Below are 20,843 nucleotides of genomic sequence, written 5' to 3'. Positions count from 1 at the left end.
CCATTTCTGGTAATGTCATGGAAAAACGTGTTTCTTAGGTTACTTTATCTGCCAATCCGCTGAATGACAATATCGGGTAATCTGGTAATCTCTCAGTATAAATGAATTGGAAGTTCCCCTTGCATTTTTTGCGGAAAATAGTAAACGGAGATGGGCCTCTATAGAAAAGCTGCAAGATGAGCTTCAGACTTCCTTAGCCTACTGCCAAATACAGCCAACAGATTGCGTAATGTTTTCCTTATGCTTTTGAAACACAAGAAAAGTTTTATTATGTTACAACCCAAACTTCTTTTATTTAAAATACACAGGAAGGAGACGAAAAAGATTTTGAAGAAAATCAAAACCTCAAAATATTACAACCGTTAAAACAGATAATTAAAAACAGATTAAATCATTCTGTTTTCTATACACCTGTTTTATACTTATGGGGTATAGAGTTTTGCAATCCCTACCCCAAACTGACTTCGAATAGCCAAACCTAAATTCCTCTATATATTCTAAATTTTATTGCTTCTTATGGGGTAGCGTTTCCTAAAACATTCTTCATATGGACTTTTGAAAGACTAATTTTAACTTAATTAACATATTGTTGCTTCTGGTAAAGAAATTGGTGTGTTTTTTTATGGGTTTATTTGATAGAGAAATAAAAACATATAAATGTATATTACACATAAAGTATAATACAAGATAATTTACGCTTTCGCATTTGTTCTAGCGTCCATATTTAGTAAAGAACTCTTGTTTCCAGCATTTACAAGATCCAGGGACAAGAAACCAGTCATAGTACATTCGTACCTGAAATATAACAAAACAAAATACAATATATATATATATATATATATATATATATATATATATATATATATATATATATATAAATATATATATATAGAATTTCTATAGAATTTTGCTTAGATCTATTTTTTGGACCACACCAAAAAAGCAGCGATAAAACATTTTAAACTTCTTAAAAAATAGTTAGAACCAGAAACAAACCAAAGAAAATATATACTTTGCAAGGAAACAACCTACAATCGATGATTTTAAGGAGTAAAAAGTGATTATTTACAATTAATAATAAAAGACAAAATGAAAGGCAGAGAGAGTTTAGATGACCGCAATAAATTTTAAGTTTATTCAACAATAATAGATTGATAGGCTTCTGAAACGGTGTTTTCAACAGAGAATTTTGTTTTATTAAACGATTTTGTACCTCTTTTTCAATGTTCTTAATCAAATTGTCATTCGTTCGAGTAAATTCTATTTCTATCGATGTTAATCGTAACTAATACGTGAATCACAAAGAAAAATAAAAGAAAGGGCATTGATTATAGAAAAAATATATAAAGGGAGATTACCTCAGTAATTAAGTAATTCAACATGGTAGAAATCGAAACAAGAAGGTTAAAAGTCTCGTTAATAAGGAACTACAGGGAAGGAAGTTGAGTTTAAATTGTGTTTTCAGTGGTGGATGGAATTTAAGTTGCATCTTCAGAACTTGGCTCCGTGGATATAATAACGTATTCATAGAGTTTCTGTTTGCTGATTTGCTGCTACTGCAATAAAGTCGTCACAGCATTAATCCACTCAAGGTTAACGAACTGACAAACGTGATTTGACTTTAAAGCGCAATTTTAAGGAAACAGCCTCCTAAAAGTGCCGAATTTATTGATTTTGTTTTTCAAAAAGTATTTTCAGTCTTGACCGTAAACAGACTGATGCCATATTTAACCTTAGATTCGTTAATATTTCCTTTAACATGAAATTGAAAGTCAATATGTTATATCCTTATTATTACTAATATGTTATATCCTAATTTTTATTACTAAAAAAGATGTTAGTTTGATAGTATACATAATCGTTTTATGATTAGTTTTGATTTAAGATTTCTTGGTTTTTCTGAATTTATAATCCTACAATACATTTAGCAATAAAATGTAATTGGATATGCCCGTTGTAAATTTTATCGTTTTTTTTTTAGTTCTTAATCAATGAAATGTAGAAGCTAGTACATTCCTTGAAGTGTTAGTTTTATCCAAGCCTAGTTTCAGAGATACCTTCTAATTGGGACAAAAAAGAAAAATGGTAACATATATATTGTGAAATTTTTATTTTATTGTGGTTGTTAAGGTGTGAAAATTCAATTAATATTCTATATGAAAAAGTATACATTATTATGGGTGACGAAACGGTGTCCAAGCTTAGGCCTCAAAGGCCTGTTGACTTCAAAAAGTTGAAATTACACTTTAACAAAGTAGTGTAGCAACTTCTAAAAGCATCACAACCTTTAGGAGAGGAGGATTTTCAAAGAAGTAAAAGAACGACTACATATATAGTCAAGGTCCTCCTTGGTTCGTGTCTCCTATGGAGGTTCCCAACACTTCTGCAGGGTGTTCCCCTATCACCACCTTGGGATGTGCTGATTGGCCTGGGGGGCCACTAAAGTGCAGTAGACTAATAAAGTTTTTGTTTCAAATCCCAAAATATACACAAGCATGTTTGAATAGTGAAATCAAAATCAAAACCAAATCGAAATCAAAAGGCAATCGAAATCAAACGAAACTTAAATAATAACACATCCCTAAATAGAGACTTGGGTGAATACACACTCAACCCTATGTACACAAAATTAATTATAGAAAATAATCTAATTCAAAATAAAACAAAAATAGGAACGAACAAAAACAAGCCCAATATCAAAAGAACTATCAGATTAGCTGCAGAGAAGGCAAATATCGCAATAAGAAATCATTCCAATTTTTAATAAATACAGTTAGTGAAATGAATGAACCTTTTTATCTTGCAAAATGTTAGCTTTTATCAGACAATCTTGGCTGAACTTTTCGTTAAGAAGTAATGATGCCAAGGCTATTTTAAAATAAAAACAAATGGATTTTTAACTGAGAACTTTTATTGTAAGTGTTTTATTGTTTTTTATTTTTCTTTACTGAAGACGGCCCTTAGATATAGGGCCAAAATATTCAAATAGGTTTTGTTGGTTCACTGTCTTGGGAAAAAAGTCCTCATTATTCTCTCTTTTGTTGTTGTATTATGGAAAGGCAGTGTGGTCTTCGTCATTATTCACTCCTTTCAAATTGGAAAAATTATTATTTTAAGGTCCGCAGAATAAGGCTTACAATTTTGGTAAGGCAATTCATTTTCTCTTTTTGTAGAGTTCACTTCTAAAGGTGAGTGTTTTTTTTTTTTTTTTTTTTTTAATAGCACTGAGGATGACACGGCGGAAATCCCTGTCAAAATATTTGCTTGTGTTTTGTCTTCATATTTTGCTTCTGGCTGACAAAATACTCTCTTTTGTCACATATCTGATTTTATTGATTTTATTTTTCATTTGTTATATCCTTTCTTTTCTTTGTTTCATGCATAAGGCAATTCCTAAATTTGCAATTTTAGTAGATATGACAAATTTCCTAAACATGCATTTGAACTTAATGCTGAGGAAGAAGTTGCTGCTAGTGACGAAAGGCTATACTATTTCCTCCATCCAAGTTGGAGGAATGGTTGTTGCATGACCAGAAAGCTAAGGCTCTTGGTAAGGCATTTCCCTAAATTTTCTAATTTTGTTAAAGAGGGCGAAAAGGTGCCCAAATTGCCCCATTATACGTATAACGTCAATGACCGAATAGATGATTCCATCCCTGAGATCTTCCATAAGCGATAAAGTCACGTGGCTAAATTTTCTTTCCCACAAAACATCCCGGACATTGATCCCCCAAACATTCATGCGCTATGCTAGCCAGACTCTGCTTTAACTCTGGATTCTTTAAACGTGAAAAAATACCCTTTATCTCTGTCATCAAACCAGATAGCGTAGAAAATATTTCAGGCTTGTTTATCCACCCAATTCTTGTTTTGTACACTTGGGAAGTCTTTTGAGAATTTATTTTACTACACTTAACAAATATCTTGAATAAAACAGGCTACAAAGTGATCAAAGCCATGGATTCCTGTAGAGACGGTCTAACCTATATTATCTTTTGGCTCACCATCAGAAGTGGATCGAGCTTCTGGACCATAAATCTGACCGTTATATACGGTCATATTTATGATACACATAAATCATGCGTATCATACGTAACCGTTGGCCGACGTAACCGTCAGTCAATACGACGGTTACTGACCAATATATGACCGTCACTGACTTTTGATATTCCAAACTTCTTCAACAGAGTTTTCCATAAAGGTCTTTGAAAGCTTAAATCATACGAATCAGCGGTCACTAGATGGTGGGGTTGAAAGTGTCTTTGCAAATCATTCTAGAAAGGTTATCCTTGACAATGTCACATCTAAAGATCATCTGGTGCAATTTGGGGTTTCTCAGGGCAATATCCTGGGTACCACCCTTTTCTTCATGTATATCAACGACATGGGGAGCCCTCTACACCACTTTCCTAGCCGCATACTAGCCCACTTGGCCTTATCAAAGAACGGAGACCAAATAAATGCTTCCCCATCCCTTTAAGCTATTTCAATATAATTCGGAAAATATACCAGTCAGTATGCTTGCTGAAAACACTTTTAAGGTTAAACTGGTCAACTATTGCGGGTGAGGAAAAATATAAGAGAAAAGTATAAATTTTTAATATAGGACAACCAAAGAGATAAAGTGAGATTAATTTATTTTATTTCCGAGTTAAAATGTGCTTTAATCCACTGGACTATTTCTGTGACGGATTTTCAACCCAGCCCCTTTTAAAGTCACACTTAGATGCATCAAATAGTCTGATGGTTAAGCCTGGTACGATTATTAGTCAGCAAAAAGACCGCAAGACACGATTGGCTCTTTTCTGCGAAGCTATAAGCCAGCAAAAGGCCTACTATACAAACTTGCTAAAATGTCTAATATTCTTCTTACGTTATCCCAAAACTTTTTTATTTTTCATATATATATATATATATATATATATATATATATATATATATATATATATATATATATATATATATATATATGTTTATAAAAAATTAAATGTTAACTGCTCTATAAGTTGCATTTTCTCCGGCTGTGGATTGTTTTTTTTTTGTTTACTTATCCTATATTTTATATCCTATATATCCTATATAGGCAAAAGGCCTACTATACAAACTTGCTAAAATGTCTAATATTCTTCTTACGTTATCCCAAAACTTTTTTATTTTTCATATATATATATATATATATATATATATATATATATATATATATATATATATATATATATATATATATATATATATATATATATATATATATATATATATATATATATATATATATATATATATATATATATATATATATATATATATATATATATATGTTTATAAAGAATTAAATGTTAACTGCTCTATAAGTCGCATTTTCTCCGGCTGTGGATTGTTTTTTTTTTGTTTACTTATCCTATATTTTCTCGATCTATAATTTTCTCTTACTTGATAACATCCTATTTCGTCAACACCGTCGCACTGAGATGTATTTCTCTTTCTCCTATCTTCACGAAACGTATTTGAAACATCAAAAGGGGGCTTCATCTGCTTAACTGAAAAAATATGTGAATAATTTAGTATGAATTGTAAACAGTATCTTACCTATAAAGCCAATTCAAGAAGTTTGAAATTAAAAAATTGTCGGTCCGATGATTTCCTTATTTAACGGTAAAGCAACCAGCAAAAACGGTGGTTGATTTGACCTGAATGCTTTTTTTTTTGTCAAGATCTTCCTTTTACAAGTAAGCCTGTACAAGTAACCTGTAACAAGTAACCCAGGATCAGAGGGTTATGAATATAATAGTCTCATTTACCCCTCGATCGGACACCAGCATTTTGTTAACAAACACTTAATAAGAAGACGGATAGAATTCAATACCATAATTAACAGAGCCGTATCCAGGATCTATGTTCGAAGGTTTAATTTTTCTAAGTGAAGATTACAAAAAAAACTTAAAAACTCATAGAAAAAAGTGTTTTTATGCATTTTTATTACGTTTTAAAGAGTCGAGCAAATGTTTTAGGAGGGGTTCATCCCTCTCCTTAACACGACTTTGACGGATGTTCTATCATTCTTAAAATATGTTTAACTTGACTTTAAGCTCTTATCCCTTTAAAAGGTCTTTTCCCTATTTTAATGAACTTTTTTCTGTGCCTAAAGTGATTTTGTGAAAAGAAAGTCCGTAAAATAAGGTAAAAATTATTTTCTTTTAAATAGATTTATATAATTAAAAACAGTGCTTGTCTTAAACGAAGACCCAGAGATGATGCGAAAAATTCTAACATTGAATTTGTCATGATTGGGGTCTTTTTTTCTTATATATCAATCAAAACTAACAGAAATAAAATTGTTCAGAATCTTCCAACTAATAAATAGTCTACTATAATAGTTTTAGAATTCCATTTATATATATTCCAAAAGAAAGCAATTTTGGATCACTGAATTGTAATTTCATATAAAAAATCTTGAAAGGGTATACAAGAAAATCAGACAAATTTTAAAGGAACAACATGGATGAATTATTTAATGCTTTATAAGCATGCAACCCGGGTAGTTCAATTTTGAGCAATTCTACGCAACCCGCAACCAGGGTAGTTCAATTTTGAGCAATTCTGTAAAGGATGTACGAGTTTTTCACTAATAACGATGAGACTAAGATAAGAAACACATTATAATTATTAAGTGTAGGGAAGACAGTTGTTACTCTTTTGTGGTTAGACTTTTCGTGGAAATAGTCACACTGTAATTTGCTACAAATATCAATTTAAGCGAGAAGCACTTTTAGGCCTGATAAACTAAGGGGAGAGGGGCAAGGTATAAAAAAATACAACATTTCTATAGTTAATTTTTGGCTTTTTCGAACTGCCGTTTATCGTCATGAATACCCTTTTAGAAGAATAGAAATATAAGTAAAAGAAATTTAATGTCAGCTGTGAGAAAACTCGGGAGCATCTCCCCCTGTCTATGCCTAGAACCACCATTAATCCCAGCTACAAATATATATATATATATATATATATATATATATATATATATATATATATATATATATATATATATATATATATATATATATATATATATATATATATATATATATGAGAACAACACTTTATAAAGTAATTAAATAAAAAAAAATAATTTTTTTAGCTGAAAGTAAGAAGCGACATTAAAACTTAAAACGAACAGAAATTAATCCGTATATGAAATGAGTTGTCCCCTCCGCAATCCCTCGCTCTTTCCGCTAAAGCTTTTAATTGTTTTAAAAAGTAGAATTGTGGCAAAGAGTCAAACTTTAGCGTAAAGAGCGAGGGATTGCGGAGGGGACAACTCATTTCATATACGGATTAATTTCTGTTCGTTTTAAGTTTTAATGTCGCTTCTTACTTTCAGCTAAAAAAATTATTTTTTTTTATTTAATTTCTGAACGTTTTTGAATTAATGCATGTTTGGTTTTGGCTCTCCGCACATAAATTATTAAAATGAAATTTGTATATTAATTCTTTTTTTGGCTAAATGGCTTTCTCTTAGTTTTGATCAGACGATATTGAGAAATAAGGGGTGGAGAAGGAGGCCTAGTTGCCCTCCAATTTTTCGGTTACTTAAAAAGGCACCTAGAACTTTTAATTTTTAACGAACGTTTTTATTAGTAAAAAATATACGTAACTTAAGAATTAACTTACGTAACAAACTTTCATAACCTTATATTTTTATTATGTATACGAGGGGGTTTGTACCCTCGTTAATACCTCGCTCTTTACACTAAATCCTAAGTTTTGTCCCAATTCTTTAAGAATGACCCCTGAATCAGAAATGCCGTAGAATAAATAGTTGAAATTACTAAAAATACTTTAGTATAAAGAGCAAGGTATTTATCTCCTCCTAAATACCTCGCTCTTTATGCTAAAGTATTTTTAGAACCCCTCATATGCGTAATAATCTCTGTTCGTTTTAAGTTTCATTGCTACTTCTTCCTTTCATTTGAAAAAACATTTTCATGTTTATTTTTCATTGTTTTTTTTATAGTAATGCTAGAGAATCCTGCGCCCTTATCATTGAATTTTTCTTCCCCCATGACAGATTCCTCCAAGGAAAGATCCTCCAACATAGCCCCCTCTCCTCAGCCCCACCCCCAAACAAAATAAAATCCCCCTGAAAACGTCTGCACACTTCCCAATAACCATTACTATATGTAAACACTGGTCAAAGTTTGTAACTTGCAGCCCCTCCCCCAGGGATTGTGGGGGAGTAAGTCATCCCCAAAGACATAGTTTTATGGTTTTCGACTATGCTGAACAAAATGGCTATCTCAAAATTTTGATCCGTTGACTTTGGGGAAAAAATGAGCGTGGGAGGGGGCCTAGATGGCCTCCAATTTTTTCGGTCACTTAAAAAGGGCACTAGAACTTTTCATTTCCGTTAGAATGAGCCCTCTTGCGACATTCTAGGACCACTTGGTCGATACGATGACCCCTGGGGAAAAGAAAAAAAAAAAAAAAAAAAAAAAAAAAAAACAAATAAACACGCACCCGTGATTTGTCTTCTGGCAAAAAATACAAAATTCCACATTTTTGTAGATAGGAGCTTGAAACTTCTACAGTAGGCTTCTCTGATACGCTGAATCTGATGGTGTCATTTTCGTTAAGATCCTACGACTTTTAGGGGGTGTTTCCCCCTATTTTCCTAAATAAGGCAAATTTTCTCAGGCTCGTAACTTTTGATGGGTAAGACTAAACTTGATGAAACTTATATATTTAAAATCAGCATTAAAATGCAATTCTTTTGATGTAGCTATTGATATCAAAATTCAATTTTTTAGAGTTTTGGTTACTATTGAGCCGGGTCGCTCCTTACTACAGTTCGTTACCACGAACTGTTTGATTTTCCTTTCATAGTAAGTAATGTTAGATTTTAAATTTATTATGTTGCAAGACACAAATTACGATAAATAACTGTTTGAATAGGGATAATTTCTTTTATTAGACAGTGAAAAAAAAAATCAAAAAAGTATACTCGATATTTCAGTCACATGTGCAGTGATTGTCAATAGCAGAGACACTCTGATATAGCTTGCTGATGACGGTCACTGTACTTGTGATCGAAATATCCAGTAAAATTCTTGATTGTTTTTTCACTGTCTATTAAGAAGATTTATACCTATTTTAACTGCTGTTTATCGTTATGGAAACGCAGTGTGGTCTTCAATATTACCTAAGACATAAATTAGATAAGAAAGCAAATAACAGAATTATTACTTTAGAGTGTCTCTACTGATAATAGGGATCAGTTACTGTCATTCAAGCTTTTTCATCAAAAGAGTTTCTTGCCTACTTTTATAAGTAATAAAAGAAAAAGTTTTTCTATTAGGAAAAAACTAAACTCTTTAAAATCTCGAAAATAGGATGCTGGGAATTTACTCGACGCAAAATGTCATACAATGCCTTCTGAATTGCCTCTTTTGGAGCGGGATTAGACTCGGCTCTTAAATTGAGATTACATATAACTTACCTCTGTCTTTCTTAGTGTCAGCGACAACATCCGCAACACTGTTGAAGCTGGAAAGAGGATAATATAGCTCCGCTACCAAAAGAGATACCCACCTTGGTGAAGCAAGACAGGTTCCGTCTAGATAGTGACAACGCTGACTTCTAAAAAGAAAATATATTTATTTATTTACAGCTTTTTTTTTAACTGCTAGTAAAGAAAGGTCCTTATCACTAGGGCCAACAAAGGCAACACTATTGTAATTATGGACGCTGATGATTATGATCATAAAATGAATACAATTTTTCTGATACTACTACTTATAAAAAATTGGATTTCAATCCTACAGATAAATATGTGAAGTCCATAAGAAAGAAATTGGAGTCACTGAAAAATAATTTACACATTACCCCACAATTTTATATTAAATCTTATCTAAGAGGTTGTTCCGCACCCAAGATCTATGGTCTACCCAAAATTCATAAGACGGGAGCCCCCCTTCGTCCCATTGTATCAACTGTATTTCACCAGTGGCAAAATTAGGAAAGTAGTTGCCGGTGGCATTGCGTCCACTCTTAGGAACACAAAAAACATATTTGAAAAATTCCACTGATCTTACTAATAAGTTGAAAAATTTCACATTGGAGGAGAATTCAATTCTCTGTAGTTTTGATGTCGTTTCCATGTATTCAAATTGTAATGTGTAAAAGTGCGAAGTATGTAGTAAAAGTGCGAAAGTACAAAAGCACTTTGATTTGATGCAAGATGTGACTATGGCTAGTTCGGAGATTGAAGTCATTATGAGGTTGGTTATCCTTGCAAATGAATATTCTCTTTATTTTGATTTTAGAAGTGAATTTTACAAACAAGTGTTTCGTTTGGCTATGGGGGCATCTCTCTCTCCTTTGTTGGCAAATCTCTTCATTGACTCTATTGTAACATCCGCTATACACAGTTTTAGGCTCTCCCCTTGCTTCTGGGGCAGATTAATGGATTATATGGTTTGCATTTGGAAACACGGTTTAGAGTCCCTAGACCTTTCCATAAACATTTAAATAGTTTAGATAAAATGTAAAATTTATAGTGGAGTTTGAAGAACATGACAAACTACCTTTTCTTGATATCCTATTGATTTAAAGTGAATTCCATTTACTTTTCTCAGTACATAGAAAGCCTACACACAGTGATTGGTATTTGAACTTTCTTTCCTGCCACCATATTTCAGTGAAACGAGGGGTTATGATTGCACTGGTGAGTAGAGCTTTCAGAATTTGTTCCCAGGAGTTTTTAGATTCTGAATTGTTGTATTTGAGGGATATTTTATTTTGTAATAATTACCCGAATAAATTCATTGATAAAATAATAAAAAATAGACGTATTCAACACAACAATAGGGCTAATGGGGTTTCACAGTGGACAGAATTAAATATGCCGAAAAGTTTCATTTCTTTGCCTTATGTACCTATGTTGGGGTAGATACTTAAAAGAATTTTGCGTAAACATAACATTGATACTTGTTTACAATCAGTTAGATCATTAGGTAGTTTTCTTAATTCTGGGAAGGATTTAACCCGGGGAAATTTAGTTAGTGGGGTTCATAAAATTCCTTGTTCTTGTGGAAAGTTTTATATTGGTAGAACTCACCAACAATTTATTGAGCATCGCAGCTCAATAGAAAAAACCCTACAATTAAGAAAGCCTCCTGAAATTTTTGTTTCGACTCTGGCTGAACATAGATTCTTTCATCCTGAATATTTTATACAATTTGATGAGGCTACAGCTATTTCTAATGGTAGGTGCTTTTCTCAGTGGGTGAGGGAGGCTATAGAAATTAAAAACCTATTTTCGCTAATCTTTCAATTTAAATATTGACCCAATTTATGATTGTCTCTTAAAAAATGAACCAATAGTCAATGAGGAAATTAAAATTTACAAAATCACCAGGGGACAAGATTAAATACTAGACCAAAAAGAGTTGCTTCAATATTAACTAACAAGAAGATTATATCGGAACAGAATAGTTAAGTTAGTGTCAATTTTCATAATCTTTCCTCAGTTGCTTTGATGTTCTCATTAAAGCAACTCTAATAGCTTCTTTTCTCTACGTTGATCAGTAGCGACAATTGTAATTATTATTATTGATGGTAGTTTTATTCGTTTTTAGTTTAGTGTTTCTTCTTTTTATCTTGCGCTGAGGATGCCTAGTTTAAACACAGGCAAAATATCCGCGTTATTTTAGTCTTTTCTCTCTACTGGCCACAGTCTCGTTTGAAGGTTTTTTTGTGGAGTTTTATCTCTCTTTGTTGTTTTTTGCATGATTTCAGCCCCCTACCCCCTGAACAACAATTAAAACCACGTTTCTGCATGAGAGCACAGAAGTGCTAATTTTTCCCATTCTTCGTCTGTTTCCTTTCACCGCTAGTGATGTGCTACATGCTGTGTACCTATTAAAAAAATTGTCATTACCAGGATTCGAGCCTAGGTTAGCCTGTCAAGAACGCCACAAAAGGTCCTTACCTCTATTACACCGTATCCTCTTAATTTGTGTTTATTTTGTGTTTCTAGTTGTTTCCAATAACTCATTTGTTACGTGCGAGAAATTTATAACAGCAAGATAGCCAAGAGCCTGAAAGTCTTATGGCCGCTCAATGCTTCTTCCTATTTTTTTTCAAATAAAAATTTGCTAAAAAGTTTGTTGATTTAACCAAGAGTTATGAATTGAGCCTTGAAATATATCTCCACTATGCAGCACTTGTCATCTAGCTCCAGTGGTGATGACTAGGGAGAGGGGGCAGGGTGATCTGCTCACCCATAGGATTTGAAAAATATCTTTTTAGAGTATTTGCATTAAAATGCCCTTTCTGGTATTTTATTGACAGATTTAAAAATCAAAATGTACCCCCCCCCATAGGTGCTAAAAAATAGCCTACATTTTACCATCATCGTTAAATTTTTTTGAATTGACGCCACTAGCCTAAAACTAGCATAGCTAAAAGAACTAGCATGGTTCGATTAATCAGATCGATTAATCAGATATTGAAAATCAGCATTAAAATACGATTCTTTTGATGTAGCTATTGATATCAAAACCCCATTTTTTTGAGTTTTGGTTGCTATTGAGCCGGGTCGCTCCTTACTACAGTTCGTTACCACGAACTGTTTGATCACACCATCAAGTTCAGCATATTAGAGTAACTTATTGCAGTGGTTTCCAGCTCAAATCGACAAAAGCATTGGATTTAGTATTTTTGTCAGAAGAAAGATCTCAGATACATGTTTATTTGTTTTTGTTTTTTTTCGGGGTGACTGCATCAAAGCAAGGATCATAGAAGATTGGGAGAGGGCTCGCTCAAATCAAACTGTACTGTCGAACTGTAGTAAGGAGCGACCCGGCTCAATAGCAACCGAAACTCTAAACAATGTAATTTTGATACCAATAGTTACATGAAAAGAAGCGCATTTTAATGCTGATTTTAAATATATAAGTTTCATCAAGATTAGTCTTAGCCATCAAAAGTTACGAGCCTGAGAAAATTTGCCTCATTTTAGAAAATAGGAAAAACATCCTTTAAAAGTCACATGATCTTAACGAAAATCATACCATCAGATACAGCATATCAGAAAACCCTATTGTAGAAGTTTCAAGCCCCTATCTACAAAAATGTGGAATTTTTTTTTGCCAGAAGAAAAATCACGGATGCGTGTTTATTTGTTTTTGTTTTTTTTTTCCCAGTGGTGATCGTATCGACTCAGAGGTCCTAGATTGTCGCAAACGGGCTCATTCTAACGGAAATTAAAAGTTCTAGTGCCCTTTTTAAGTGACCGAAAAAATTGGAGGGCACCTAGGCCCCCTCCCACGATCATTTTTTTCCAAAAGTCACCTGATCAAAATTCTGAGATAGCCATTTTATTCACCATTGTCGAAAAGTCTAATAAATATGTCTTTGGGGACGACTTACTCCCCCGCAGTCCCCGTGGTGGGGGGGGGGGGGCTGCAAGTTAAAAACTTTGTCCTGTGTTTACAAATAGTAATGGTTACTGGGAAGTGTACAGACGTTTTCAGTTTTTTTTTGATTGGGGGGGGGGAGAGTTGAGGGGAGGGGTTACATGGGAGGATTTTTCCGTAGAGGAACTTCTCATGGGGGAAGAGACTTTCAATGGAGGGGGGCACAGGATTTTCCAGCATTATTTAAAATAAAACAATGAAAAAATAAATATGAAAAGTTTTCTATGCTGAAAATGAGGAGCAGCATTAAAAATTAAAACGAACAGAAATTACTCCGTATATGAAAGGGGCTTTTCCTCCTCAACGCCCCACTCTTTACGCTAAAGTTTTTTACTGTTCAAAAAGTCGAGCTAAGACAAAGAGTCAAACTTTAGCGTAAAGAGCGGGGCGTTGAGGAGGAAAAGCCCCTTTCATATACGGAGTAGTTTCTGTTCGTTTTAAGTTTTAATGTCGCTCCTTACTTTCATTTAAAAAAACTTGTTTTTTTTTGTTTAATAGAAATAAAGAGTTCTAGTGGCTATCTTAAATGATCAAAAAGATTGGGGAAATAACAGCCCCCTTTCCCCACTCTCTTTTCTCAAAAACATCCAATTAAAAGCTTGAAGTAGAACATTGTTGCATTGTTGTTGAAAGGGCCAATAACTATGCTGTTGGGGATGATATAACCTCTATTGTCTCAGGGGAAAGAGCTATAAACTAGCAATTTGTCCATTGTTTATATATAGTGTTTGTTATCAGGAAGTTGTAGAGTTTTTATTTGGGAGGGAGAAAATCTCCAGGGGGGTCGTTTACGGAAAGAATTTTTCATTGGAAGTAAATTTTCGGTAGGGAAATTTCCAGGGGAAATATTATAGAGTGAGGGGAGGTAATAGGATTTCCTGGTATAATTGGGAAGCGGTCGGAAATTCAATAAAACAAAAAGTCTTGCATCTGAAAGTAAGCGGCAACACCAAAATTTAATATGATCAGACATTATCCCGTAGATGAGGGGGACTGCCCCTTCCTTAACCCTTGCTCTTTAGACTAAAGCTTGACTTTCTGTCACAATTCTTTGAGAAAGACTGTTCGAGCACAAGGGCTGTTGAATTTGAGTGAAAGTATTTTAAAAGAACTTTGAGACTTTAGCGTAAAAAAGAGGGTAGAGGAGGGCAGCCCTCTCATAGACGGGACAGTTTCTGTTCATTCTAAGTTTTACAACTACAGAAGAGAGAATAATGAGGACTTTTTTTCCCAAGACAGTGAACCAACAAAACCTATTTTAATATTTCGGCCCTATATCTAAAGGGCGTCTTCAGCAAAGAAAATAATAAATAATAAACACTTACAATAAAAGTTTTCGGTTAAAAATCAGTTCTTTTTTTTTAAATAGCCTTGGCATCATTACTTCTTAACGAAAAGTTCAGCCAAGACTGTGTGATAAAAGCTAGCATTTTACAAGCTAAAAAGGTGAACCTACTGTATTTATAAAAAATTGGAATAATTTCTTATTGCGATATTTGCCTTCTCTGCTGAATAAAAGAAATTACCCTTATTCAAATAGTTATTTATCGTAATTTGTGTCTTGCAACATAATAAATTTAAAAGCTAACATTACTTACTAAGAAAGAAAAATTATTTTATAAAGTGTAGTTCTCATATATATATATATATATATATATATATATATATATATATATATATATATATATATATATATATATATATATATATATATATATATATATAATATCATATATTAAGGAAACAAATAAAAAAGAGAGCAGAAGAAAAGAAAGAAAGAGAAAAAACCCAGCACTTTCCCGGCTCCTGGTCACAGCGACCTAGTTTACCAACAATTCGTTCCATTCACCAACATAACCAAAACCCTTGCTTCCATCCAACAGAAAGAAAAATCTTTTTATCAGGAATCTGAGACCAAAACTATTTCAATTTTAATTTAATTTCAATTTAATTTAAAACTCAAAGAATTATAAAACCCAAAACAAAGTGTTTAATGTATGTGGAAATCGCACAATTTTGCTGACTTTTTTTTTAAGATTCAGGCAAGTTGTTCCAAATATTCAACTCGATACGACGCATGTTGTCGGAGTAGTGCTGCGAACACTTGTGGCTGCAACTTAGACTATTATAGACTTTGACTATTTGCGACTGCGACTGCTGGGGACTGTGACTGCTTGTTACTGCTTGCAACGGTAACTGCTTGCAATTACTCTTTGGCCCTTAGAAGTCTGAGGGGATTAGTCTTACTCCTGTTTTTGGTAATGTGTGTTGGTTTTATTTTTTACTTCATTATAAACTGTATTTTCTATTCGTTTTTGCGTCTAAGTTACTCATTGAAAGTTGTTAGAATTGCTTTTTATTCTCAAATTTCAAATCTTTATTTTTCCTTGAAAACTTCTTTTTTGAAAGAATAATTAAAAAAAGAACAATAGTTTCGTACTAAGGATGAACATAAGTAGTGTAGCCGAGACTCAGTCCGAGAAATGCGGCCACTTCCAATTGTCAGAAACATCTTAACAATAACAAATGTTTTCTTCTTGATTGTTCAAGGATTCTACACACCGTCTTCCTAAATTAGATTATCCTGCCTAAAATAGGTTGAGTCCCATGAGTTTCTTAGTTTAAAATAGGCTGGACCACTACTAGTATATTGCATTTCAAACAATCTTAAAAAGTGCTACTTACATACACTTGATCACTTCTGTTGTCTGAGTAAAGTACCCTTCATACGGTATTTGAACAACATATCTCCAAACACCTTGATAGTTTTTGGCAAAAACAGGAGTTACATACTGCGAAGATGACGGACAGGGCGTCATAGGCTCTTCCTTTAAAAAACAGAAAAAATTAAGAATTCTTTCGTGAGGATTTTTCTGGGAAGGCTCCTTGGATTCTTTAATAAGCATTGAAGCTTTTGTGCATAGTAGAGTAGCTAATTTGATTCGATCTTGAAAAGAACAAATAAAAAACTTATTATGTTAGCTAAAACAGAAAACTAAGGAAACACACCCCTTTGAAGCTTTAGTGTTGGTTTTCGGTTAGTCCATTGTCCAGTTGACGAAAAGAAGCTTTTTTTAAATCCTAATTACGACATATAAAACTTTTTGACTAAAAAAAAACACTAGTAATAGGTTCCTAAAAGTAGATTCGGTATTACTGCAAAAATCTCAAGATTGTGTTGGAGGTTTAAATATTTTATATCTTGTTCTCAGACTAAATCGGTTTTTGACATATAATGGTATACTGTATCAGGACTCTCGTTTATACAGTTTTGATACTGTTGATATTGTCATTCTTGATTAACTGCTCATTTCCGTAAACAGTTTGGAAGAGCAAGTGCACTAGTACTTACTAGCACTAGCACTTACTAGCACTACTAATACTTGCGCTTAATAGAACTACTGAAAGTAGCACTTACTAGCACTACTAGCACTAGCACTTATTAGCACTACAAGCACTAACGCTTACTAGCACCATTAGCACAAGAACTTACTAGCATCTAAGATTTATTTTACTATATAATGTGAAATGTGTGATTCTGCTTTCAGTTGATACATTTAACTAATATCAGCTGTTCTATAGCTATTTTGTTTCGTTTTACCGTACCAATCGAATAAGCATATACTGTAAATCCTGGCTACAAAATCCTAGCTAAATATGTAAAGTAAACAATAGGCACTATCTGTGATGCTTTAAAGGGGAGAGTGTCGCTTACATCTTAATATTTTACCGTTGTTTCAGTGACTTGGCTGTCAAATTGATTAATTTCATAACACAAGAAGCAACGAAATATGGCGGAAATGACAAATTACTGATTTCAGAATAGAGCATAAGTCACATGTTGGAAAACCAGCATTAAAGAGTTTCTTTTGTTTCTCGTTAAATAAACATAATTTGCTAAGTATATCCAGGAATGAGGTTAGTAAATTGTTTTCTATAATTTTTATTCTAAATTTCATGATCAAAATATTTTTTGTTAAACTGTATAATTAATCCTTGTTTTCTAGACATTTTCTATAAACATTTAAAAAGGTAATAGTCGGCCAAATATGGCTCTGAAGCATGGGTGCTCCAAAAAACTGATGAAGATTTACTAGATCTTTTCCAGGGAGATTGCCTCCGGATTGTTCTGGGCACCCGACTGACTAACCATATTTCAAACAGTAGGGTCTACGAAAAAGGTGGTTAAATCCCACTTTCTGGGCTATAATGAAAGAAAGGTTGAGATGGCTAAGGCATGTTCTGCTGAGGAAAGATGACATATTGCCAAATATTGTCTTTTCTGGCCAACCATCTAGGGCCAAAGCAGGTCGTCCTCGTCTGTGGCGGAAGGATGTCTTAAAGGAAGATTTAAAAGAAACGGGAACTTCCTGGGAAGGTGTAAAGGAGAGGCTTTGAATAGATTGGGGTGGAGGAGGAGCGTGCGTAGCTGTGTATGCCTCAGGCTGCTTGGTATTGTAGTGAGTTGCTAGCAGTAGTTGGAGTAGTAGTAGTAGTAGTAGTAGTAGTAGTTGTTGTAGTAGTAATAGTAGTAGTAGTAGTAGTAGTAGTAGTAGTAGTAGTAGTAGTAGTAGTAGTAGTAGTAGTAGTAGTGGTAGTAGTAATAGTAGTAGTAGCAGTAGTCCTATAATTCATTTTTTCTGATTAGCTGATATCAAGCAAAAATTCTATGAAGAATTTAAATTATTTCGAATCGCCACTAACTAAATCTTGGTACTAGTAAAATCTCATTGTGAATGAGCCCTAAGGTAAAGTTTTAACTTATTTTAGTGTTAAAGATTATAGGTGTAGTGTAAAAGTACAATAAGAATAACGAAGCGTTCCCATCTGATAGGTAATGTATGTTTTTTTTTAAATGAATTAAAGAAAACAATTTATCCAATTAAGGTATTATAACTAGTAATTTATTAATATAAAACTGTTTAACTAGTCGGTTTTGTTTTTAACTTTACACATGTAAAAAACGACAAAAACAAAGCCTTAAATGGAACACTTTAGTCCTACCCAAGTTAAATGTGTTACCATGTGTTTCAAAATGGTATGCTTAAAACTTCAAGTCGAGGGTTTTAGACTATGATGAATCCAACTGTATGTTTTTCACTCAATGTGGCACCATTTCTTAGGGGCTTCAAGCTTTTTTCCCCTAAATTCTCGTCAAATAATTTTGCAATAAAGTTTTAGCATTAAGTTGAGTTTTACTGTAAAGATATTAGAAGAAAACTGATCTTTATTCTGGGTATCTGGTATAGCTGCAGCCGAAGCCTGGAAAATTTTGAAACTTTAAATATCATCAACTTCTTGTCGTGGATCTTTATAGATTTGGTAGGGGCCTTCCTGAGATTTGGTAAGGGCGTTCAGAAGAACTTTCCTGCAATATCGCAGGAACAGCTAAATGTATTAATTTTAAACTTTCGGAGAATGTTAGATAATTTTATACTAATTCAAAAGACACTAGGCGCTTCCAGTTTGTCAAGAGGGCGTATTTGTGCATGTCTGAATAATCTCAGGACCACAAACTAGTACTAATTTGAATCTTTCTGGGAATAAGGAGGGGATGGAGGCAGTTCTTCGGTCCTTCCTGTGCAAAGTTGATGGTTCTTGAGTCAGTTACTAAGCAGGAACTGATAATAATATTTTCATCATTAAAAACTCTTCATCTGGGTTTGACCAAATTCCTGCCAAATTCATTAAACAAATTCTTCCGTCAGTTATTACACCACTGTGCTACTCGGTTAACCAGTCATTCAAGCTCGGAATATTCCCTCAGCGTCTCAAGCTGGCACGAGTGATAGGACTATTTAAAGGAGGTGATCGGATGGACCCAGGAACTATAGGCCTATATCTCTTCTGTCAGTGTTTTCTAAAATATTTGAAAAGGCTATGCTAAAGCGTCTGCTGAGTTTCCTGGACTCGAAAAAGTGTTTTCATCGGCATCAGTTTGGTTTTCGGGAGAAGTGCTAAACAGTACAAGCATGTAATGTATTTTTTCATTTTTTACGACAGTCTTCAGACTTTGGCTTTATCCCTGCGGCAACATTGCTTGATGTGAAGAAAATTTTGACAGCCTTATACATAAGATCCTTATTGGTAAATTGTTGCATTAAGGTGTTCGTGAGAAGCTGGTTTTCTTCATTCCTAACTGGCCAATCCATTGTAGTTGAAGCTTCTGATGAGCATGTTCCAGTTGAATATGGAGTTCCAAAAGGCTCAGTTCTTGGACCGTCCCCTTGCCTCATATATATCAACGACCTCTATCAACTATTTAGCAGCCCACGATCTAATTTCTGTTGTCAATTGTGCTAGAAAAGGAGATACTGAGCCTTAACTACGCTTGGTCAGCATGAAGAACGCTTTGCATTCGCCGACGACAGCACCCTGGGGGCTGCTTATCCCTTATCCTCAAGCTACAATTGATGACAGAAAACATAAATCATTGGTTTGATGCAAATTTATTACCTTTGAACGTAAAAAAATTGTTTCTTCCTATATTCACCCGCATAGGCAAAAGCTGCCCTACTGTAAGAGAGCTTCAAACATCTAAGGGATCCAAATCCCACCCAGCTGACAGGTTTGTTCGATTCCTTGGGGTGCTTCTGGATGGAAAACTATCTTTCAAGCGGCATATTGAGTTGATAAGATTAAAGCTTTCTCGAAGCCTTGGAATTATTCGGAAGCTGAAGCGAGTCTTTCCTTTCTCTATCCTTCGTCTGTTATACTTCTCTCTTATTTACCCTTATTCATGTTACTGCTCGTCAGTGTGGATGTCTACATTTCCATATTTACTTACACCTTTACATAATTTCCAACTGAAATCAGCAAAAGTCCTGCAGTCTACCACCCATATTTCGGTTGAACATCTGAAGATTAAAGATATTCATACATTACACCTCTCTTTCATTGCATATCAATATATCCGTGGAGACCTTCCATCAAGTTTTTCCGGGCTACTTGAGCTTGTTAGAAATATAAGTCCTTACGAAACCAGGAACCAGGATGATGTACTAGTGCCATCCACCCCAGCAATGCGCTCAGACTTTGGTCTGATAGTTGCTGTAGGGCATGCCTGGAAATCTATTCCTGTTGGGATTCGACGGTCTTGTACCATAGGATCCTTCAAGAAATACTTAAAGAAATTTTTGATTAAAAAAATTAAATTATAGTATTTATCAGTTCATTATATTGTTTAATGATTTAGATAGAAAAAAGTTTAATGATTTTTGATTAAAAAAATTAAATTATAGTATTGATCAGTTCATTATATCGTTTAATGATTTCATTTAATTAATTAATTATATAGATTAATTTTAATTATTTAGAATCGAGTTGTTTAAGTGTTGGTTCCTCTATGTATGTTTTTTTTATTGATTT

General features: G+C 33.6%; 1 protein-coding gene across 3 annotated transcripts in view; it reads right to left on the bottom strand.

Annotated features, from left to right (window-relative positions):
• Positions 1-611: 611 nt before the first annotated feature.
• Positions 612-20,843, bottom strand: part of LOC136032860 (uncharacterized) — a 116,622-nt gene continuing 96,390 nt past the window's right edge. For all 3 annotated transcript variants that reach the window (XM_065713272.1, XM_065713273.1, XM_065713274.1), the window contains exons 7-10: positions 16,161-16,303; positions 9,494-9,633; positions 5,431-5,537; positions 612-795 (exon numbers count right to left, since the gene is read on the bottom strand). In XM_065713272.1, the coding sequence (XP_065569344.1) occupies positions 712-795; positions 5,431-5,537; positions 9,494-9,633; positions 16,161-16,303 (474 nt within the window). In that variant the 3' untranslated portion in view covers positions 612-711. The remainder of the gene's footprint in view (positions 796-5,430; positions 5,538-9,493; positions 9,634-16,160; positions 16,304-20,843) is intronic.

Source organism: Artemia franciscana, chromosome 11 (assembly GCF_032884065.1).
Source record: "Artemia franciscana chromosome 11, ASM3288406v1, whole genome shotgun sequence".
NCBI lineage: Eukaryota > Metazoa > Arthropoda > Branchiopoda > Anostraca > Artemiidae > Artemia > Artemia franciscana.
This window is presented reverse-complemented; position numbering and strand designations above follow the sequence as displayed.